This window comes from Narcine bancroftii, chromosome 1, assembly GCF_036971445.1.
Source record: "Narcine bancroftii isolate sNarBan1 chromosome 1, sNarBan1.hap1, whole genome shotgun sequence".
Taxonomy (NCBI): Eukaryota; Metazoa; Chordata; class Chondrichthyes; order Torpediniformes; family Narcinidae; genus Narcine; species Narcine bancroftii.
The window spans coordinates 279,157,614-279,182,224 of NC_091469.1; the positions used below are offsets into that span (position 1 = coordinate 279,157,614).

A 24,611-nucleotide genomic window follows, 5' to 3' on the forward strand; every position below is an offset into this window, starting at 1 on the left:
AAGTAGGGAGGTATGAGAGTTGGCGTCAACCTGGATTTAACACCATTCCCATGCACTATCTGTTCCCTTGGTGGTAAACTTGTAGTTTGACCAATATTGCTTAAGAAGCCATGGTGAGTTTGCTACATGTTGATGTTGGGCTACTTTGCAATTACCAGACAAAGTATTAAGATGGTGGATCCCGATCTAGCAGGGACTCCACCTATCATCTTAAAGTCAGTAGCTTTCAACTTACTGAGTGCTTTTGGAGCAGTGTCATCAAAATAACTAGCAAATATTGTTTTGTTTTTATTTCTTGCAGATGGCGAAAACATTTTGGGAAGTTAGGATATAAACTGCTTAATACCCCGTCTCTCACCTGCTCTTGTTCCCAGATTATGTAAGTAACTGCCTCCATTCTAGTCAGTGTTGCCCACCAGGATATCAACAGTGAAGGGTCTATGATAGTTATGTCAAATATTCAGTGAAAATGATTAGATACTCTCTTGTTGGACATAATCATTCTTCGCACTTGTATAACAATAATGTTACTTTCCACTTATTAGCCTCTGCTTAAATGGAACTGAACCTCTTACAATCATCCGTGGACAACCCAACTTCTGATAAGATCATTGTTGAAGCAGCCGAAGAGACTTGTGATGGAATAAATTTCTGCTGCTGATGACCTCTCGTGTCCCAGAAATGTTCCATTTTGTGCGACCAGACCTGTCTTGATTATATCATTAAGGACAGTGAGAGTGCCATAACGTTGGAGAGTATTATGGGAATGTTGATGAGCCTTGGTCTGCACAAGGACAGTGTAGTTGTCATTCCAACTATCTCAGAATCTGCTTGAACCATTCCCAGCGTTTTGTTCTGGATTTTAACATCTGCACTCTCTTGCCTTCAAGTGCAGTGCCAGCTAATGCTCCCTGTAATATTCCCAGAGTTGTCACACAACGAAGATCCCCCCAGTGATGTGGAGAGCAGCCATTCAGCCTCTGGGGAAGAGATGTTGAGGGGGGAGGGGTCGTCCCTGGTGAAAACTTTCCCCCTGTTTGACACAGTCGGACTTGCTCTCCTTTCGAGAAGTTAGTTATGATTAGGGCATCTCCAGGACCTTCTCCTTTTCCCAGATGTGGATCTGTAACCACAGCTCGTCGCCGCCTAGTTTGAAATGGTAGCTCCAGGATTTCTAGCTCCCGGATTGTCTGCCATTCCTTTTCGTTCCTGACAGTTTATTCCTTCTTTGTGCAACCGAAATGCATAAATCTTAGGCGATACGTGCGATTGAATAGGAGTAACAAAGCTGCGTCACTCGTAACATTTACACGGAGACGGCGTCCTCCAGTCCAGACCCAATCCTTGGCTTGAAATCCGCTCCACGTTTTGCCGCGAGCTCGCCGTTCTGTGGTATTTCCTGCCACAAGCTCGCAGACAGCTGGAAGGGGGCTGAGATGCTGATACATCTTGGAGACTCGCTGAGCCTCTGCCAGCCAAACTGGTCTCTCTAGTACCCTGGTTTCTTTTATCATTTGGGCCTCGGGAAGGTGGTGCTGCCGCAGCAACAGGAATTGGGATCGAGGGATGGGTGAAGTGGGGAGTCAGAGGGAGGACACCCTTTTCTGAGGAGGCTGGTGGGCTTCCACCCCCCCCCCCCCCCCCACTTCAGTCCGACATCATGGTTGTTGATCCGTGCGCGAAACGGGTCTCTTGGGACTTCTCGGGGTCTGGGGGCCATCGCCAAGAGCCTGGAATTTAAAGCCTCGCTGAATGAAGCGTTGCCCGCTGGTGTGTGAGATGCCTTCCATGTTGCAAGAGGTAAGCCGTGTCTGGTCACGTAGCGGCTCTGGAGCCGGGTCTGCCAAGTGATGGTCCCTACCACCAGCATCATTCGGCAGATATTTTCTCCCTCGTCGTTTTAAAAAAGAAAACCTTAGAAAGTAAAGATGGGGCCGGAGCAACAATTGAGATCCGCCCTCCCTCCCTCCCCTCGCTCCCTCCCTCCCTCCCCTCGCTCCCTCCCTCCCTCCCCTCGCTCCCTCCCTCCCTCCCCTCGCTCCCTCCCTCCCTCCCCTCGCTCCCTCCCTCCCTCCCCTCGCTCCCTCCCTCCCTCCCCTTACGCTCCCTCCCTCCCTCCCCTCGCTCCCTCCCTCCCTCCCCTCGCTCCCTCCCTCCCTCCCCTCGCTCCCTCCCTCCCTCCCCTCGCTCCCTCCCTCCCTCCCCTCGCTCCCTCCCTCCCTCCCCTCGCTCCCTCCCTCCCTCCCCTCGCTCCCTCCCTCCCTCCCCTCGCTCCCTCCCTCCCTCCCCTCGCTCCCTCGCTCCCTCCCCTCGCTCCCTCCCTCCCCTCCCTCCCCTCGCTCCCTCCCATCCCTCCCTCCCGCCCCTCGCTCCCTCGCTCCCCTCTCTCCATTTGAGTGTTGTGGAAGATTACTAAATGTGTATAGTGAACAAAGAGCAGCGGGGCTGTGAGCAGATTCCACAGTGAGTCACGGGCAGCTATGAGCAACACAATGGTTCATTCACAACCAGGCTGTGTCTGTGTGCAGCCCACCTCCGTGTCACTTGGAGGGAAGTGCCTGCACCAACGCTGCATCCCCAAGTTGGCAGTCACTGGATTCGCGAAACCCAAATCACTTTTTTTGTGGGGGGCGGGTGGTTTGACCATCGTGAATGAGGCAAAGTTCGTGGCATTTGTCCGACGGGAACGGCCGGGCTGAGGCTGCCACCCTCGGGCATCTCTGTGCGCCTCCTCGCTCGGGACGTTCGGATCTCAGCCCGGGAGAGTGGGCTCCATTCTGGTGGGAGTTTCTTCGGATTCCCTCCCCCGCAGACGAGACGATCGCCGGTCACATGACGTTTTAAAAAAGAGTTTAGGTTGGAAAGAAACCTCTAACATTTGCTTCTGCGTCGGCACCCGAGGCGCGTTGGGCAACGAGCGAAGTGGGCATGAGTCAGAAATTGGGCGGATTCTAAGCGGCGGAGCCTTGCTCCCGGGGACGGATCCCAACATTGAGCGACAGTCGACAGCTCTGGGGCTTTGGCGTCTCCCCAACCCACTGCCCCACCAGGTGGCTTTCGCTCTGCAGGCCCAGGGCGAAGTCCATTTGTGGCAGAAGGATCAAGGTGCTGTGACTGCGTAAGTTCGGACTGGCGGAGATGAGCTTCACGTGTCACTATCCTGGCTTCTCCCCGGGCGCTGTCCACCTGTGCGAGCGAGCACGTCTTGTCTGGAGGCTTGAGCCCCACAAAGGTTGGGTTATTGCCGGCGCATTGGAGCAGTAAATAGTGTGATTCAATTTGTTTCAAAGCTTTGATCGCTGCGTCACGTTACACGGTGTATTTACTGGGCTGCATATCATAACATCCAACTAAAATATAGGGAATTTGAGTTTATATCTGTCTGGGAATTGGAAAGAGAGAATCTTGAACTTGTATTCGCCGTCAGGTCCAAGGGTCGGCAGCACCTTGAATTTTTCTTGTGATGGAACGAGATGGCCAGCAAACAATCAACACCAGTGGCTGCCCAGTCTGAGTGATGTTTGGCCAGGATTTCTTAAGATAACTAAAGAGCGAAAATGTACAAACAAGAACAGTAGCTCCGTGGAGCAAGGTTTCAAATTGTTGACCTTTGTCCAGTTGTGCAAGAGTACACTCTTTGTCTCTGTGATCACTTCCTCGGTCATTAGTAAAGTTGTGGGGTGGAATTTTTTTAGATTGTGAAAGCAGATGGCCTTGATCTCATGTCCCACCCTTTGGCTAAGCAGCTGTCCTCCAGTGCTTTAGTCAGTGTCAGCTGGTCCTTCAACTTCAACCCACAACCTCTGGAGGTGAGCAACTGATATTATTCCATCAGTTGAGATCTATTAAAAGGGACTGGAGTGTGTGTAGTGTGGGGGGGGGGTGGGGTGGGGGGGGAGGGGGGGGTGGGGGTGGGGGAGGGGGGGGGGTGGGGTGGGGGGGAGGGAGGGGTGGGGGGGAGGGAGGGGTGGGGGGGAGGGAGGGGGTGGGGGGAGGGAGGGGTGGGGGGGAGGGAGGGGTGGGGGGGAGGGAGGGGTGGGGGAGGAGGGGTGGGGGGAGGGGGGTGGGGGGGAGGGAGGGGTGGGGGGAGGGAGGGGGTGGGGGGAGGGAGGGTGGGGGGGAGGGAGGGGTGGGGGGGAGGAGGGGTGGGGGGGAGGGAGGGGTGGGGGAGGGAGGGGTGGGGGGGAGGGAGGGGTGGGGGGGGGGGGTAGGGATCCTTCTTCCAGTCCTGGAGCCTGCATTGAATGTCTTCAGTGTTAGAAATGAGGGACTAAGAGAATAACTTTATTAGATATGTGTCCAGCCTCTGGCTCCTGTAAAATCTGTGGGATACGAATTAAATTAAAATGAATAAATTGTTCATTTAGGTAAGGGAACCTGGCATGGGATGTAGTTAGGCTTCTGTAACAAAAAAAGCCAAGATGGTCTCCCTGGTTACCCAATTTTATCATGACAACTGTAGAATTACAGTCGTACTTGAGGCTTGTTAAGTTACGATTGTTGTAAACAACTATCTGGTTCACTGATGTTATTCAGGGGTGAAATCTGGCTTTTTTTTGCCCAGTCTGTCCAAAATGTGACTCAAGACTCATTACAGAGGAACATGTTAGAGAAGATTGTGCTCCTCCCCAATATTGTGTGGTAAAGTAACCTTCCACTTGCTGGAGTTGTTTATTGTACCCTATGTTTGTAGTCCAGTCACTACAGTAAACTGCTGACTGCACAGTGCTACCCAAGAGATTGACATGGCTTAGATTGTCTTTAGAGGGAAGCTAATTTTTACTTTGGTCTCTTACTGCCAGAAATGAAATATGTTATTGGCAACTATGAAATCTTTGTTCAACAAACGGTGTTTCTTTGTACTGTATATAAACCTGCAATCAGATCATAAGGCAATCAAAAGCACATTGCTCAGGGCTCTTTCTGCCCACCTTTCCAAAACTTGGTCCTTTATTCAGTATGGTGCATCTCTTTACAGAATGCAAATGCACAGATTCCTATAATATTTTGCACCGTATGGTTATGATTCATGAGAAAGTGCATAAATGCCAACATAGAATATAAGCTAAATCTGACCATCAGCTCTGGCAGAGCCCCAGTCATTGTTATCACTGGGATTTTGAAATTCAAGTTCTAAGTTTGCCCAGTATTTTATTTGTTTGGGAGTTGCGAGAGGAAAAAAAAACCCACAGGAATACAAATGCTGGAAAGGGCATTTTTGTTCCACTTCGTCTAAAAATGAGTTAACATGTCATTTGGAATTCATTCTGATTTTTTTTTTCATTGCAAAAGGATTGGCCTAATTCCCTGTCAGATGGCTATGATTTGCTGGTTTTTTTTCAGGCTGTGTCAGATATATTGGGCAAACCTATTGAAGTTCATTTTCCAGGAGACATGCCAATGTGGGCTCTCAAGTAATTGAATGATGCCCATTGTTCCATTTCCTAATGGCAAAGTAATATATAAGCTGCCAATCATAAGCATTAGCTGTGATGTGAACAGTCTAGGCTGAAATGAGTGTGGAATTCATGATGCGTATTCAATTTTTGGTATAGAAATTAGCAGGGGGGTTACAAAGAACAGTATAGTACAGTGCAGGCCCTTCAGCCCACTATGTTGTGCCAACTCGAACCTACTCCACAACAATTTAATTTTTTTCTACATCACGCCCATAACTCCTCTTGCATCTAAGAGTCTTTTGAATGTCTCTGTTATACCAGGCTCCACCACCATCCTTGGCAATGCATTCCGGCCACCCACCACTCTGAGTTAAAAAAAAATCGTACCTCTAACATTCCCCTTAAACATTTCTCCACTCAGTGTAAATATGTCCTCCAGTATTTGCTATTGCTGTGCCAGGAAAAAGGTGCTGGCCGTCCTCGCTATGTAAGGCTTTAGATATCTATAGTATGCCTCTATTAAGTCACCATTCATCCTTCGTTGTTCCAAAGAGAAAAGCCCCAGCTCTGTCAACCTTGCTTCATGTGACATTTTTCTCATATCCATGGTAAATCTCCTCTATACACACACTCTCCAAAGCATTTACTTCCTTCCTGTAATCAGGTGACCAGAACTGAATGCAATACTCCAATTGTGACCTCAGCAGAATTTTCTAGAGCTGGAAGATTACATCATGAAATCAATCACCCAACTAATGAAGGCCAAGGTACCATAACAGCTCCTTAATCATCCTATAAACTTGTGGGGCAGTCTTGAGGGATCTATGGATCTGGACCCCAATATCTCACTGTTCCACACAGTTAAGAATCCTGCCATTAACCATATACTCAAACTTCCAAAGTGCATCATTTCATGTTTGTCCTGATTGAGCTCAATCAGCTCAATTTTTCATCCTGTAGATAACCTGTTGTAACCAAGGACAACTTTGTACAATATCACCAACCTTTATATCACCTGCAAATTTGTTGATGCACCCCTCCACTTTTTCCAAGTCATTTATAAAAATTATAAAGAGCAGGAATCCTAGAAGAGATCCTGCAAAGTGCCACTAGTCTCTGTCCTCCAGGCAGAATACATTCTATCTCTTTACTACCCTCTGCTTTATGGAGGCAAGCCAATTCCAAATCCAAGAAGTCAAGCTTTCTTGGTTCCAATGCCTCATGACTTTCTGAATGAGCCTATCATTGCAAGACCTTGTTAAACACCTTCCTAAAATCCTTATGGACAAATCCTCTGCCCTGCCTTCATCAATTTCTTTTGTCACCTCCTCAAAAAAGCTAATTAGGCTTATGAGGCATGGTTTTCCACATTCCATGCATGTTTTTTGGGACAGGTCAGAATGATTGATATACAAATAACAAATGAACTTTACTCAGCTTTATTTAATTGCCCTTTAGGAAAATATTTTAATAATATTTTAAAACTTATTTCTGCTAGATAACACATCATTTAATGTAGTGCATGAAAAATCAGAGATTCATACATTAAAGAGAGACAAAAGTAAAGTACTCTTCATATTTCAGATCCATATATGGCTGGCTTTATCACGGTGATACTTGAGACTGTCCAATTAATTGAAAAAAAACAGAAAATTTGTTTGAGTTTAATACTATTCAGAAATGAGTTATACTGCAGAAGCCCTATAAAAGCCTTGGAAGGTATAGACCCCTTCACTTCAAAGTTCTCCACCAAGCAATACCTGCCTCATCCGTGAGTGTTGTGCTCAGTATGTCTTACGAAGAATTAATTTTGTAAGGAATATAATGTAGATGTGCAAGAAGTAGAGTTAAATTACAAGGAAAGAACAAGAACTGTATTGTCTGCAATTTAAGATTTTAAGGACAGCTGATAATGCAGAAATTTAAAAAGTTATATTTCTGCTGGTTGGGACATCTGGTATCAGGTATATCAGCTATTAAATTAGGTAATACTTCCACGTGAAATAAAATTGACTGATGCTTGGTTAATTATTAATTAGCAAGAGTTTTCTTATCTATAGAGATTAGTTCAATCCAGTCGTGCTGATATTATGAGAGCCATCGTGAATCAGAATTAGTTTTAACATAGCTTCTTTATCTGAAAGGGCATTGATTGCTGTCCACTTGACAGAGTGATTAATCAATGACTCTTGTTCAAGCGATTGCTGATTTTTGCCCCAGTTCATTGTTTCTAGAACTTTCCCCATACCCAAGATGAAAGTAGTTACTGGAATTATCCTTGTATCCTTTTTCTGCTTTATGGAGGCAAGCCAATTCCAAATCCAAGAAGTCAAGCTTTCTTGGATCCAATGCCTCATGACTTTCTGAATGAGCCTTGTTAAACACCTTGTTAAACACCTTCCTAAAATCCTTATGGACAAATCCACTGCCCTGCCTTCATCAATTTCCTTTGTCACCTCCTCAAAATTTAAAATTAAGGCTATAACATTTGCAATTTTCCAGTCGTTTGGCATAACCACAAACTTGATGTACCTCCCTGATGTTCCAGAAGTTATGGCCAGGTTCTCCCTCAGGATCCAGTCTGACCAGATGATTTATTCATATTAAGTGCAGTTTATCTTTCTCTTCATCAGTTTTTAGCTCATTCAGAATCTCAGCTGCACCATTCTTTGATGCCCCAGCAACAAGATTTCTTTATTGTCATGTGCATAAATACATAAGATTTTGCTTGTAAAGACACACAGGTGCCACTAGCTTGGCGCCCCCACCAATAAGCAAAAGAGAAGTAAACGAGAGTTCCTTTAGGGATATCTTCCTCCCTCTTTTCTGTCCCTCCTTGTTTCTCCTCCATAACAATTTTTTTTCATGTTGAATGTAGAATATTTTTGGATTTCTTTTTTGCTGCCAGTCTGTTCTTGCGTTCTCTTTATTTTAAACTTTTATTTCCTTTTTACTTCACCTCTGAATTTGGTTAACAAGGTGCCATCTGTCATGTACACTTTTTTCTCAGCTCCATTTTATTTGTATCTTTCTGTCAGCCAGGTATCTCTGGCTGTAATTCCCTCTCCTTGCCCCTTGAAGTCTGTAGAATCTCCACCTCAAAGCCTTTCCATTGCCTATTGAGCTTTGATTCCAATTTGACCCAGCCACATCTACTGAAACTGATCTTTTTCCATTTGGCTCTTTCTACTTCAGAATGTGCTTTGTTCAACATAATTATTTTAAATCTTATCTCTAGTGTTTTCTCAATATTCCCCATTGTTGCTTTTTCCACTGCACCTTGTTGTTTTCCAAAACCAGAAAATTAGTAATCACTTAAGACACTTCTGCCCCCTTTCAGCCCTGATGCTATTGCTTTCCCACTATGTGCCAGGAGAGCTGGGGTACCTTCCCATCCCCCCCCCCCCCCCCATCCACCCCCACCCCCCCATCTCATTATAGTTACTTTATGGTTTTGGAGCATCCCTACAATGGCCCTGCAAATTTCCACCTTTCTATTTTTGCCACAAGCTGATAGCAAAAATAAAATAATCTCAGTTGTATCATCACACACATCAAATGTGTTATGCAAATATGAATTTCACTGGAAGTGTGCAACATCAAAAAGACTTGAAATCTGACACTGTCCAGGCTGAAGAAATTTCTTTGATAGAGATACACAAGAGACTGCAAATGCTGGAATCTGAAGCCAAGCAGCTTTAGTGGATGAAACAATGTTGATGAGAATACAGGGCCTTTAAATTCCTCTGGGTCTCTCACCAAAGTTTCTGTGGAACATTCTAGTTGACAAGCATAGAGTTTTCAACTAATTGCAACTTTGAGATAGTGGTGGTTCAAACCCCTCTCCCCCAACCCCATCTCTCTCTCTCTCTCTTACCTTGTGACAAATCAAATTAATTTCAATTCCAGCAAGCAGGTCTATTGTGTCCTCACTTCAATTCAAAGTTTTAAGCATATTTTGAATGGGTTTTGTTCAAGATATCTCTCTCAGAAGAAGTTCAAGGTATTGGAATAAAGCATCTTATTATATAATTCCTGATGTCTTCACGTCGAGCATTTAGCAGAAGCTGCTTCTCAAATAACACAGGAGTTAAAGCCATACCTAGAGCAGCACAAAAAAGAGTGATTACAAATTGAGTTGCTGGCTAACACTAATTGGTTTGTCTAATGAGGAAAAGGTACACTTGTACCAACAAAAACCCAAGCATGTTCCTTGATAAGCCAGAGACCAGAAAATAAAACCCACTTTACAAATAACATAATTAGCAGTAACATTACAAGTAATACATCAGAAAAGAACAGGCAGGAATACCACCTAACAATATTCAACCCCATTTAACTCATCTGTAATTTATTGTCATGAACAAGTTGTGAAATTCGGTGTTTTGCGACAGCGTCATAGTGCAAACACAGTCATGGGTGTATAACGAGTAGAGCAATGGGCTAAGCATGCATTCTTGGGGTGTGCCTGTGTTGATAATCAGTGAGAGGGAGATGTTGTTTCTAATTCACACTGACTGTTGTCTTCTGATGAGAAAGTCAAGGATTCAGTTGCAGAGGGGGATACAGAGCCTAGAGTTTGTAGCTTCTTGACCAGCACTGAGGGAATAATGGTATTGAAGGCTGAGCAGCCATAAGTATGAATTGGTGTTTTCGAGGTAATCCAGAGCTGAGTGGAGAGCCAGCGATATTGCATCTGCTGTGAAGAGTTTGTGTCAATAAGTGAATTGCAATGGGTCCAGATCTTTGGACTTGTTAATTCTGGCCATGACCAGCCTCTCAAAGCATTTAATCACAGTAGATGTTAGTGCAACTGGGCGATTGTCGTTGAGGCAGCTCACACTACTCTTCTTGGGTACCAGGATGATTGATGCCCTTTTGAAGCAGGTAGGAACCTCAGACATTTTCAACCTTTCATTCCTGTAGTCAGTAAACACGGCAGCTAGTTGGTTGGTGCAGATTTTCAGTACCCTGCCAGGTACGCCTTCAGAGCCTGATGCCTTGCGAGGGTTCACCCTCTTGAATAATGTTCTGATGTCACCCTCAGAGAGAGATATCACAGGGTCCCCAGCCTGTTCAGGGATTCTAGTGAGCATTTTTGGTTCTTCTCATAGAAGGTGATCAGCTCATTGGGTAATGAAGCATCACAGCCATCTATAGTGTTTACCTTCACTTTGTAGGCTGTAATGGCCAGCACTCCCTGCCATAGCTGGCATGTATCTGTCTCTGTCTCTAACTTCCACCAGAATTGCCACTTTGCTTCAGAGGTGGTTTTCTGCAGATCGTACCTGGACTTCTTGTAAAGATCTGATCCCCAGCCTTAAATGCCCTTGTTTTTGCCCTCAGCAGGTTGCGAATTCTCTGATTCATCCAGAGCTTCTGGTTGGGGAAACCCGGTATGTGCACATGGGTACACACTAATCCACGCAGGTCTTGTTGAAGTCGATGACTCCTATTGCACATTCATCAAGTCTAAAGATGTGTTCTTGAATATGTTCCAGTCCAGGTACAATCTTCCGCATGCTTGCTTTTCAAAGCAAACCCTGAGAACCTAAAATTGCTGTCACTAGATTTTAAGGTGAAAGTGACATTATGATCTTTTGCCAACATTGTAAAAGAATGTGCAAAAGATAACAAGGGAGCCATTTTCCACCACAGCCACGATGACTTTGGGAACTGATCATTTGCAAATTGAATGAAGTAACTCCTCAGCTAACCAAGTGAATACCTGCCTGGGTTTACAGAACACTGGGATGAGGAGGAACTTTCCTGCCTTAATTAATCTTAAAGTTGTAAGCATGCATTTTATTTTTATTCAGCCTTCAGAAAATTTTGTTTGCTTGGTGGATTTCTGAATAAAAGTTAAAACATTCAAATGTTGTGGATAAACATACCATTGTTACACTCGTACCTTCTAGCTAAGCATTTTAACTGTATTTTACTTGCTATATAATTCGCATTTGGAAATGTAAATATCCTCTTTTAATTTTATAAATGATTTCCCTGACCTATTTAATCCTTTAGTTTTACTAGAATATCTGCAAAGGATAGAGCAGCAGATTGGAATTAGTAAAAGCATTTGCCTCGTTTTTTTTTCTCTTTGCATATCACACACGCATTTGGCCGAGAACCACCTTGGCTCTGGAATAACCTTTTAAAACTTGTCGTCGTGTGACCTGTCCAGACAAGTGAAACCTTTGAAAACCAGGAGTGGGCCAAGATTATAGAAGTCAGGCAATGGAAGGTTGGATATATCAGGCTCTGGACCTGTCTCTCAGCCTACACACCTTGTGATGTTTGCCTCCATCTGTCGCTCCTATCTTCCTCTGTGAGTCTTAGTGTGTGTGTGTGTGTGTGTGTGTGTGAGAGAGAGACTCTTTCTATCTGTGTTTCAACTTGCTTTTTCATCCCCATCCTCCTTTGTGCTTCATTGCTGATGTGACCATTTTAGTTATCTGTGCAGAGTAGTGGAATGGTGGAGGGGGCTTAGAAATAGAAAATAGTTCAGGGTACTGAGAGATCTAATGGAAGAGGGTGTCCACTCTACTTTAAAAAAAAGAAATGCATCAAAAAGGGAATTCCCAAATGCATTTTTTTAAAATATGATGCTGTTGGTGACCTCAAATTATTCCTGAAACCAGCCAGAAAAGGGTTTTGGAAGCTTTATGAGCAGGGAGAGTGAATTTGGATAATGGGTCAGATTATCAGCTGTAGGTATTATTGGGATGCAATAATCTATTGTTAAATCTCAGGAATATCAAATCAAGAATTACTCCTTGTCCAGAATATTGACTGTGGTGGCCTTGAACTCTTAAACAGTCAAAAACTCTGTTGCACTGTTGTACTAGGAACATGGAGCGAACTGTTGGAGCTGAGCAACACAACAATGTTTTGTAGATCTTCAGGCTTTTCATATCACAATGGTAATAATTTCTTAATGATCAATAGCAAATAGTGATAATAATCTCAAAGGAGTATGATCCAATGTGATGAGGTGGTTTGAAAAAAGAGAGGTTGTGGTGAAGGTGGTGAATTGGTGAATTTGTTCAAACTTGCAAGATCCTAAGAGGGCTTTGACAGGGTAGATGTTTGTACTTGTGAAGGAGACATGAACAAGGGGACAGTTATTTAAAACTGAGCAGTATAAATAAATATATTCTTCTGGAGATGGTAGAGACAAGGCGTGAAAGATCGAGGAATTGAAGGTGATGGCATAGGAGGCGTTGAGGCAAGCATAGATCATATTGAATGTTGGGCAGGGTTGAGGGGCTTGATGGCCCATTTGTGGAGCTATTGTTTTTTGATGTGAATTGTTCGATATCTAATCATACACGTGTCTTGGTGCTGAGAAGCTAGCTTTGCATGTGGTTGCCAAAGTTCTTGTTTATTTTCCATGTTTAGTTTATTTTATTTATATAGCACATTTTAAACAACTCGCATTGACCAAAGTGCTGTACAGATAGATCATAAATTACATCTTAACTTGAGCAGCTATTTAAAGCGCAGTATAAAATGGGTACCCAAGATTTAGAATTGTGTATACAACTTGGTAACAAATACTTCAAAACACTTGCGAGTAAAAATAAACCAGCCTGGATTTAAAGGAAGGGGTTGATTTGAAGGAGGGAGGAGTATTGTTTCACAGTTTGGGGGCTACTATTGTGAAGGTGCAATCTCCCTTGAGTTTGTGATTTGAACGTGAAACAACCAAGCGCCCTAAATTAGCCGATCTGAGGGGGTCTTGAAGTGGAGTAGGGCCTTAGGAGATTGGTGATGTAGGAGGGGACTAGTCCATTAAGGGCTTTGTAAACAAACTGGAGAACTTTAAAATCTATTCTGAGCTGTACTGGCAGCTAGTGAAGGGAAGCAGGAGCCTTGCTGCAGCATTCTGCACAAGTTGCAGATGGGATAATGATGACTGACTAATTCCTGTATATAGAGAGTTAAGAGTAGTTGAAATGGGAGAAAATTAGGGTGTAAATAACTTTCTCGAGGTCTATCACTGACAGGAATGATTTGATTTTGGCATTAATGCGGAGCTGGAAAAAAAAACAAGCTTTTACTACTGCATTGACTTGTCAAACTTGAAGGTGGAATCGAATATCACTCCAAGGGATTTGCTACATGGTTTAATGAGGGTGGCTAAGTTGTCAAAAGGTATTGGTGTGGGACCCCGCAGAAAGGGTAGCAAATGAGGATGAAAATTTGCTTATTTTGACTGAGAAAGTCCTATCATTAAGATAAGATTTAAACCAGTTCAGGGCCGTGCCATGGACACTGACCCTCTGCCGGAGGCGATCCACAGTATCGAATGCTGCACTAAGGACGAGGAGAATTAGAACGGCGGAGCTTCCTGAGTCAGTGGTGAGGAGCATGTCATTGTATACTCTTAATAAGATTATGGTCTGCTGTATGTGTGTTTCAGCCCCTCTAGAACATCTGTATTTGTGTTGCCCTGTAGTCAGGGAGAACTGTGTGTAGAATCTTCCCCACCCAACAGTCACAGATAGAATGAGCAGATCACAAACTGAATTGTTCAGCTTCCTTTTTTTAAAACTCTTGAGTTAAAATGTAACCTGAAGACATCAAATACAGAATAGACAGAACAAACTGTCACCATGAATATTGGAGGATTTCTCTTAAATTCTGATCCCATTACTTTACAAGTTCCCAAATCTAATGGTGATGTAGCGTAAGCAAACCATCAAGTGTGATATAAGGTTACAAAGTTGAGGAAGGTTCCAGGTTTCATTTTTGACCTTGCTGATAACATTCCACCTGGGGCAGTAGCCAGTCATTACATTTGGATGCAAAGTTGAAGGAGTGGAAAATCAGCTAGACCATTTCTCTCAATGTTCTGGATTGGCTTCTGATGGCAAAGGCTCTTGGGGACATTGGGTATATGGACAGGGTCAGGCATATTTAATCTCCAATAATTTGTATTTTTATAATAAACAAAGTTCTGGACGGGTAGCAGTTGTGCTTCGAGAAACAGCATTTCATACCCACATCTTTCATTAGACCTGCCTGAGGAAAGTTTTACACTGGATGCAAGTCCAGACTGTCAACCAAATTAACATCCAAGGGTGGCACAGTAGCTAGCACAACATTATTACAGCACCAATGACCAGGACTGGGGTTCGAATCCCAGTCCGGAAGGACTTAGTACGTTCTCCCTGTGTCTGTATGGGTTTTCCCCGGATCCTCTGGTTTCCTTTCATCATTGATAAACGTACCGGGGATGTAGGTCAATTGGGTGGCATAAGTTTGTGCGTCTAAAAGTCTGTTACTGTGCTGTATGTTTAAAAATTTAAATTTAAGCCCATTCTTAGCTAATGGGAGAGATCTCCAATCCTGTAGTTGTTCATCCAGACTCCAGGCCCATGAGACTGAAATTAAAACCTTCCATGAAATATTACATTTCAGGAATATTTGAATCCACATTTTAAAATATTTTTTGTGTTTATAGGCATGAGAAATGTAAAGAATCATTTTGAAATAACCTGTGCTGCTGGAGAAAGATCCACAAATAATGATGTCCACAATCTCAGCAAATTTCCATTTATATCGGAAGCTGAGATGAAGTGTCAAGAGCCTTGGAGTAGCCTGGGAACTTGCAAACTTCCGACTTTAAAATTATTCAAAAGATTGTAGTGGGGAGAAGGTGGAGGTGAGAGGATGGAGGGAGATGGCCCATTCTTTTATCAATACTTTTAAAAATCTAATTAATTATTATTTTTTTAAAATCTTCTGAATTTTGAAGAATACCAGCATACCTATTCCTTGTTCAAAACACCCAGAGGATCCTTGGAACAGTTGGTGGTGAGAAAGGCATGGATAGAGTTTAAATAGCTGTATGTTGATGTGATATTATGGAGTGGTGGTCTCAGGTGACATAAAAGATTCACAAAGTTGGATCAGCAATCTATTATTGCAGCAGCGCAAGGATTGCATGCTATGTTGCTGTTTGGATTTCCTGTGTACTCGGCAGGGAAAGAGTTACTCACTGTGCACTTGAACAGAGTTCTTATTTATTCAGCAAGGTGTGATTCAATATTGCTTTAATAAAAGTTCTCCTGGGTTTGCTGTTAACATTGAATAATGCCCAGGGAGCAGAAGTAATTATATTTCCTGTTCATTGTTCTACTGCACTAACTGTGAGATCTTTTGTGAATGTACAGATGCTACAGCAGGAACTTTGCCAGGTCATGATGCCAGGTGTAGAGCTCTACTGCTGTTTTTACTGGCAGCCCATTGAGATAGTCTTCAATGGGTATTCCTTCAGATGTTTGTGGTTATATCTCCTGTGATCCTAATAAAGGTTTTCTAACATTGGGAATAATTCGTCTTCAACTGCTGCAATGGTACAGGGTGTTGGTGAGGCTGCATCTGGAGTACTGTGTGATGTTCAGGTCTCCTTACTTGAGAAAGGATATATTGGTTTTCGAGGTGGTGCAGGGGAGGTTCACCAGGTGGATTAGGCAAGAAGGAGAGATTGAGTCACTCAAGATAATCCTTGGAATTCAGAAGAATGAAAGGGGATCTTATGGGGGCATATAAAGTTGTGCAAGGGATAGATAAGATAGAAGCAGGGAAGAGGTGAGACTAGAGAAAAGGGGCATAGACTCAAGAATCAGGAAAGTAGATTTAGGACAGATATGAAGAGGAACTGTTTTTCCCAGAGAGTAGTGTATCTGTGGAATTCTCTGCACAGGAAAGCAGTAGAGGCTGTCTGATTAAATATACTTAAGACAGATTTTTGCTTAGTTGGGGAATTAGGGTTTATGGGGAAAAGGTGGGTAGGTAGAGCTCCACACCCAATCAACCATGATCTTATATGGTGGAACAGGCTTGAATGTCCAGTTGGCCTACTCCTACCGATTTTCTTACTTTGTGTCCACAGGAAGAAGCAAGAGGCAGGGAATGGAATCTGGCTTCCTCCTCAGTCCCATATTGAATAGCAATTTCATAAATCCCACCCATTTTCGAGTTGGTTGTGCCCTGAATGAACAACCAGCCATCTTCAATATTATTGCTAATGGAGTAATATGTTCAGAGGGTCATTGTCCTGACCAGGTCCTTTCGTCTTACAGGAGCAGTGCTGCCTTCAGCCCAGTATTCCTTACAGGAAATTTGGTGTAAATTATTATTTATTTAACTGCACAGCATCATAATAACTCAAAGCATTGGTTTGACACAAATTATGACAGGTAGACCATCTGTCAAGTAACAGAGCTTAATTTTTTTTATTTAGCTGTCTGTGCTGTTTGAAAGAGATGTATGTCTATTTAATTATTACAACACCATACAATTGTTGTTGTTTGCATATAATTAGGATGAGCTGGCATTGCTGTTCCTAGTTGATAGTCATCCCCAGAGTGATCATTGAGCTGTAGCGTGACTTTTAACAGGTGGTTCTATGTTTTTATTTCCTTTGATAATTCAACCCCTTTCTAATTATTTTCCTTTTCTGGGAGATCATTGTAGTGTTGGGTTGATAAATAGTGTTGAGTTGAGAATACCAAATTGTTACTTGTGTTGGGGTAGCCAAACATGATGATCATTGAGTACAGGTACTCCCTGACTTATAGCCTACTTGACTTGCGTCCATCCGCACTTATGACCACTTTTTTTAAACTACGCATGCACAATATAGTGCAATAAAGTGTCCGGCGCACAGTTGCCATATTGTAGGGATGCTGGAAAAATGGCAAGCAAGAGGAAAAACCTATCTCTTGCCAATAGATTGTCTCATTCCATCATTTCAACAATTTTAAAGGACAAAGAGAAAATGCGTGAGCCTGTAAATTGCAAATATAAAGAGCTATCTTCATTCCTGTGTGCGTGCGCAAGTCTTCGGTTGGCACAAGCATGGTGGGTTTGCGTATTGGAGTTTGGTTGGCACATGCGCGAGAGTTAAACATCCTTAAAATATTTAATTCTCATCCTTAACTCTCGCGCATGTGCCAACCAAACTCCAATATGTATGTGCCAACCAAAGACTCACGCATGCACAAATGAATCAAGATGGCCGCGCCCAGCCTATGGACCCCAGGATGCCAACTAACAAAGTATGCACATTTTGGCTCTTGCGTGCTCTGTATCCCTGTTATAGTTTGTCAAATACAACATTTGATTAAAAAGGTTTCTTTAAAACTTAGGTACTTTATGTACGCGAGCAAAATTCCGACTTGCGTCCATTCCGAGCTACGACTGATCCTTCAGTCCCAATTACAGTCATAGGTCGGGGACTAGTTGTATAGAAGTTGGGATGTTATGGAGACATTGGTGAGGCCAAATTTGGAGTGTTGTATGTAGTTTTGGCCACCTAATTACTAGAAAGATATCAATAAGATTGAAAGAGTGCAAAGAGATTTACTAGGATTTTGCTGGGACTTAAGGAACTGAGTTACAGGGAAAGGTTAAACATGTCTCGACTTTAGTCCCTGAAGCGTAGAAGTATGAGAAAGGATATGAAAGAGGATTACAAAATTGAGCAGTATAGATGACCACAAAAATAGAAGAGCAGAAGTAGGCCAATTGGACCATTGAGTCTGGGCTCTGCCAGTTAATCGTGAGCTGATCCTTATCACTCAGCCTCACTCCTTTGCCTTCTCCCCTTAACCCTTGATGTCCTGACTAATCAAATACCTGTCAATTTCTGTCTTAAACACACCCAATGACCTTGCTTCCACTGCTGCCTGTGGCAAAAAGTTCCACAGACTCGCGACTCTCTGGCTAAAGAAATTTTTCTGCACTTCTGTTTTAAATTGACATCCATTTATCCTGAAATTGTGGCCTCTTGTCCTAGATAGAGTAAATGCATTTTGTGGATTTTTTCCCACTGAGGTTCAATTAGACAAGAACTGGGGGACATGGGTTAAGATTTAAAGGGGAGATGTTTAAAGGGAATATTAGGGTGAATTTCTTCATCCAGATAGTGGTGAAAGTGTGGAACAAGCTGCCGGCTGAAGTGTTGAATGTGGGCTCCATTATGACATTTAACAAGAGTTTGGATAGGTACATTCATTGGAGGGTTATGGTCTGAGTGCAGGTCAGTGGGGCCAGGCAGATGAGATGGGCTGAAGGGCCTATTTTTGTTCTGTAATGTTTCATGGTTTTAAATAATTAGGAAGGGTATGGAGAACAAGAATATGGAATTTTAATGCAGCTTTTTGGGTCACTGGTGAGACAGCACCTGGAATACCTTGAGGTAAGGAAGCATGATTTTTACACACCAAATTAAATATTCAGCAGAGTCTTGGTAGTGTAGAGATAGTAAGTGTGGGGAAAATTAGTCTTAAGACACTCAAAGCTGTGCCTTTATGCAGTCAGGTTATCCATTTTATTTTAAATGTATTTTTTTTTCCACTGGTAAGGAAAATTACTGCAGGAATAAAGAAAGATTATTTACAACTAAACACTGCAGGAGAGTGCCTTCAATCCTCCGAGAGATCATTACTGGCAGCTCTTGTGCAATCAAGTTGCTCAAGCAGAAATATCGTGTAATGTATCTGAACGTTATTTAATTGGAGACTGGGGAGATGTGCAAATTTGGAAGGTGGAAATTTTTAGCGTGCACTGTGGTAAATATTAGATGTAATTGCTTATTGGGAAAGCTGTTGCAGAAATAAGAACCTTTCTCTCCCATTTTTGACATTCTTCATATTGTATTATTTCATCAGGCACCAATTGTTGGATTGCACCACAGATCTACTCTGGTGGCAGTTCATCAAAGAGTAGTAAGAAGAAAATGTCCCTTTTCATCCATCCATCCAACTTAAATCCATCGAGTAAAAAAAAAATCAAAACTATAATTTTCCTTCACAATTGTCCCTGTCATAACTACCGAGTTTTAACAGACCAGATCCCTTATGTACACAAAATGTACGTAGTCTACACAGTTGATTTTCCAGTTGCTATTTATCACCCTCTGGAGAAAATGTGGAAGATTTTCCATCTTCTTATCACAGAGGACATGTTTCCAAACCTGCTCAAAGCAATTTTGACAATGATGTTGAGCTCTTCAGTTTAAATAATACAAAAGAATCGAATGCCAGGGCACAATGCTTGACAAGGGAAAAACACAATTATAATTCATTGTCCAAGAGTTGAAAGATTCTCTTGTGGCAATGATTCTCAGTGAGTCTGAGGAGCAGATTGAAATTGTTGGTAGTTGTCTCTTGGTCTACAACAAGCTAAGATGTCACTCATGTAGGACTCATGATCAGCTATAACAACTGTGTTTGATTGCATTAAACAGAACTAAGAATCAGAGGTGCACTTGTCACCTAGGGAATTTTTTTTCAGTACTTAATTGAAATAAATTAAACTTCAAATTATCATGGACTTCCTCCATAAATTCTCTCGCAGGAGGAAATAATCTGCATGACTGTTTCAATCCATGCAATAACATTTCAGATTGGCCAAATCCATTGCTAAATCAATTTTGACAATGGATTTCTAAAAATAATTATTTGCCACAGTGAATGAGGATCACTTTCATTTAAGTATGTTATTGATCAAAAAATGTTTGGTACAAATACTGTGGTAAAATCTATTAATCCACTGGTCCTACAACTCTCCACGTCTTCTCACTGTACCTACCCCGGTCCAAAGTAAATACCTTGGTCATTAAAAATAAAGCACTTCAATCAGGGTTTCAGAAAGAGGGTAAAGCAGGCAGACAATCAGTATTGGGGAAAACAGTCAATTCAGCTCTCTTTTAGCAGGTTAGTTGGTATAAAGAGGAAAGTTACTTCTGTTGCTACAAGTTGTGCAGCAGACAAGTAGACTTCTAAGCTAAGATGATTGACGGAATAAAGTGTGCTTTATATTGGATCCAACTAGTGTCGTCTTTGATATGGAAATACTTTGAGGGAGGTTGGTCATGCACAATTGTATTTGTTAGTCATAGAGCCATACAGCACAGTTCCAAGTCCTCTCTAAATCTCTAAATGCCCTTAAATCTCTGGAATTTCAGAAAGAAACATTTTCTCACTATCTACCCCATTCAGCCTCCTCTGTTGCAGGGAAAATAAATGCAGACTACTCAGCTTCTCCTTGTAACTGCAAAGCAATTCCATCTGCACCTTCTCCAGTGCAATTACATCCATATGATGTGGTGATCAGAAATGCATGTGACCAAATTAATATTTTGGGTAGTTTTACACCCTAACAATTGAAAAATATTCAGGTATTCTGTGTGCCCTAACTACCTTGTTTATCTGTGCTGCTGCTTTCTAGGTTCCTTGGATATGTATACAAAGTACATATTTTCATTGCTTTTCAGTACAGATTGAACTCCAACCATTCATATGTCTGCCCAATCACTTAGGAGTCCTCCCAGAGTCGTCATCTCACATTTACTGAGAATTAAATTTAATCTGCCTAATTTAATAAATTCTTTACCCCACTCTTACTTTTTAAATGATCATTTCTGTGCACCTATTGGGCTTTTCCTGCTTTCATTTCCCTAACGTGGTAAGATGCCTTTTTTAATCCAAGACTCTTTCGATTTGGTCCTACCCTTTCTAATTTGTCCCATTGATGATCATATTTAGATTTGACTGCATGTCGACCTCCAGGTTTACTTGTCTGCCTGTCCTAATTTGCAAAGGAAAGGAAGCACGGGTCATCTTTTGAAATCTCATCTGGTTCTGGCCTTCAGGGCAACATTAATGAAAGTGGTGGTTCTTTGTAAAAAGAGAATAATTATGATTGCTGGAAATGCTGAAATAAATGACAAAGTTGAGTTGTTTCTTGTTGAGATGCAGTAAAAATGCTTCATTTTGTGTGCTGTCCAGGCAAGTCAACTCACTCAGGATAGTGCAAAAATAGCAAATAAAACAACAATGTAGTGTTACAGTATTTGGAGCAAAGAACAGAAACATAGGGCAGGGTATAGAGAAATGCACATTGATAGAATCTATGGATTTGCCAGTGAGAGAGATCCATTTGAGAATCTGATCTCAATAGGAAAGAAACTGTCTTTGAATCTGGAGATTTGCCGTTTGTTCCTGATTGAAGGAGAGAAGAGTGTATGAGCAGGAGAGGGTGGTACTATTAATGTTAGCAGCTTTCCAAAGACAACCAGAGATGTAGGGGGGGAGTCGGTGGCAGGGAGGTTGGTTTAAGTTATAATCTGAGCTGCATTTATAACTTACTGATTTCTTGTGGTCTAAGGATCAAGTTGATGTGAAATTTTAACCATATTTCTCTATCCACAGATACTGTCAGACCTGCTGAGTCTTTCCAGTGTTTTTCATCCTTTATTTCACTTTGCACCTAACCAGTAATATTTCTAGTTTGGGCATGTTTGATGGAATGGTAAAGTGGAATGAATTTCAGTATTCATCTGCTTTCCACTTGATCAATAAGTGTCTGAAAATATAATACACACTGCATGCTATCTATATTGGATATCTAATACTTGAGTTCTCTGAAGTTGATTTTTTTAAAAATTGACAGGGTAAACTTGCTTCTACTGATGTCTTGTTAAGAGCACAACGTAGGTATATATTGCCAAACATCTGATGATGTTTAAATGGCCCAGCAAGCCACTCAGTTCAAGGGTAATTAGAGATACATTGGTCCTGCTGTTGCTACCAGATCCCAAGCAAAAGAAAATCTTTTTTTTTAAATAGAGTGGACTTCTCTGTTCTCTTTCGAGGAGTCTTACTGCTCAGTAACACCATGAAGTTAATTGTATGCTGAAATTGCTCTGCTCTTTGCACAGATTCCAGATGGACCCCTTCTGATCCTTGCTTCGTTAATTTCATTCCAGTTTAATTTTCTCATGGCCGGTTTTGAAATGCAAACACAGTTTAACAGCAGGTAATGAGAATTCAATCATAAATTGTTCTCCAGTCAAATTATTATTATGTGTGAGTTGCACCCCAACTCCAGAATTCATCACATGGAACTTTCCTTCTTGTGGGCGAGTTTCGTGATTTGGCTCTCAGCAAGGCCAAACTTGTTTTTATTACATTGGCTGTGAACCAGATTCATTGTGAATGTGGAAAGGAAATGGAAGGTGAAATGCTTTGGGCATACTTAAACCCCTAAAATGGGTGTGGAGTTTTTTGAAAATATAAAGATTTGGAGTCAAATAAATTATTATTTATTTGGGGTGATAGCAAATAGAATCCTTTAACTGTAGATATGTTATGCTGACAAAAAGTTGGAGAAGCAGAGCTATTGCCAGGTACAGGTGTGGAGTAAAGACCTGTACTCAAATGTCCCAGGCTTGAAGGGTCTTTATGAATTTCTATTCCTTATTCATGTTCTATAGGTAAACAACCCCCTCCTAAATTGGCGTTAAAGCTAAATTGGACAGCAATGTCCAAACATTGTGTTTGTAATTTCATTATAGCTCACAGATGGAGAAGCATTCTGAGTGAGACTGAAATTCAGATTCTAATCGACTGAACTGCCCTTCTTTGAAAAGATAACAATAGCTTCAAACAAGATGAAAGATGAGTGAAACTAATTTTCTGCACGGAGCAGTTTACTGTTCTCTGAAACATGCACATCGTTATGACAGCCAGCTCATATTTCTATAAAGCTGTTGCAACTCTAGCTCAATTTTGACCTCTGGTGCAATCTGCATGGAATAGGAATGTCTGTGAGTGGGTTTCTTCTTGGTTCTCTGGTGGTTTTCTCCCACATCCAACATTTAATTGGGCACTGTATACTGCTCTTCTTAATGGTGAATGGTGGAATGTGGAGGAAATAAAGTTAGGATGAATGCAAATGAGTGTTTGTTTATTTGGGTGGACAAGTGGGCTGAGAAGCTTGTTTCTATGCTGTTTGTCTCTAAACATCCCATATTTTCTCTCCTTTGTCAGTTCATTTACACTGAAATCTCAATTATTGTTCAGTACAATTATGGAATGTGCTACAGAAAAAAAGAGCATTATGAAAGTAATCATGCGTACAAATTCCCAAAACACAACCATAATAATAAAGAATTGGTGTAATAAATTTAAATTTTCCAAACACCCTACCCCTAAACAAGGTTGAAAGTTAATGTTGTTGAAACAAAGTAGATCACTCTGAAGTGGGACAACACAATGCCAAAGTTCTGTATTAACAGTGAGCCTAGAGATTATGGTAACAGTCCATGAACGGGCCCCATAACGTTTGGAATCTAATGTTTGAATCGTTAATTGCATATCTAATTTTTTCCCCCCCAAATTTAAACAGGACATAATGTCCCTTAGCATTGGTGAGGTACTATCTTTCCACTTAATTAAAATAGTATGTCTGGTCAACAACGAAGTAAAATATAAAATGCAACATTTAATTGGAGTTAGTAAAACATAATCTTCTCCAATTGTTCCAAAAAGAGCAACTAAGGGATTTGGAAAGAAAGAGGTTTGAAAACCACTGTTTTAATCATACCTAAATGTCTTGTTACTTGCATGGTTTCATAACTCCAAAGGAAATGGGCCAATGACAATTTTTCTCAAGCATAATATTTCAGCAACAATTGGGTCTGGAGCAGTGATTCTCAATCTTCCCTTCCCACTCACATGCCACCTTTATCAATCCCTTACTAATCACAGAGCACCAACGGCATAGGGATTATTAAAAGTGGTATGTGAGTGGAAAGAAATAGGTTGAGAACCACTGGTCTAACCAACAATTAAAGTCTCCACCCAACACCAATGAGTAAAGACTCAAATCTATTAGAGCTGAGAAAAAAAGCTTTCAAAATATCCTGCGTCATCCACGTTTGGGGCATATACATTAGCAAAAACTACCATTTTATTATATAATTTGCCTGAAATGGTAATGTATCAACCAAATTTGTCTGATATAACATTAGTATGTAGGAAAATAATGTTTTGGTTAATTAAAATAGAGGACCCCCCTCCCTCTCCAGCTTTATCTTTGGAGGAATGAAAACGATGCCCTCTCCATTTTAACATAAGATGAGAATGATCACAGCTTCAGATATGAGTTTCTTGTGGGGGAAAAAAATCTCAGACCTCAACTGCTTAATATATGCAAGAACTTTCTTGTGCTTGATTGAATTATTTAAACCTTTCACATTCCAACTAAGAGCATTGATAAGATTATTCATGGTTTTAAAATAATGTTATCGAAAAAAAAAAAGGCATACATTATCACCATACTCCAGGTGGCCACCTTGAAGCTTGCACAGAACTTAAAACCATAATGACCATGTAAATCTGAAACCAAAAT

The 24,611-nt window shown here is 41.7% G+C and overlaps 1 protein-coding gene across 12 annotated transcripts in view; it reads left to right on the forward strand.

The window, feature by feature from the left end:
* Positions 1-1,401: 1,401 nt before the first annotated feature.
* osbpl5 (oxysterol binding protein-like 5) overlaps positions 1,402-24,611 on the forward strand; it is a 101,008-nt gene continuing 77,798 nt past the window's right edge. Inside the window, exons 1-2 of one of the 12 annotated variants that reach the window (XM_069900684.1) lie at positions 11,503-11,643; positions 22,138-22,235. Coding sequence is in view for 4 of the 12 variants with exons in the window: in XM_069900761.1 (XP_069756862.1) it covers positions 1,753-1,800 (48 nt within the window). In the remaining 8 variants the exon portion in view is untranslated. The other 11 variants (XM_069900761.1, XM_069900716.1, XM_069900679.1 and 8 more) reach the window with 11 other exon arrangements.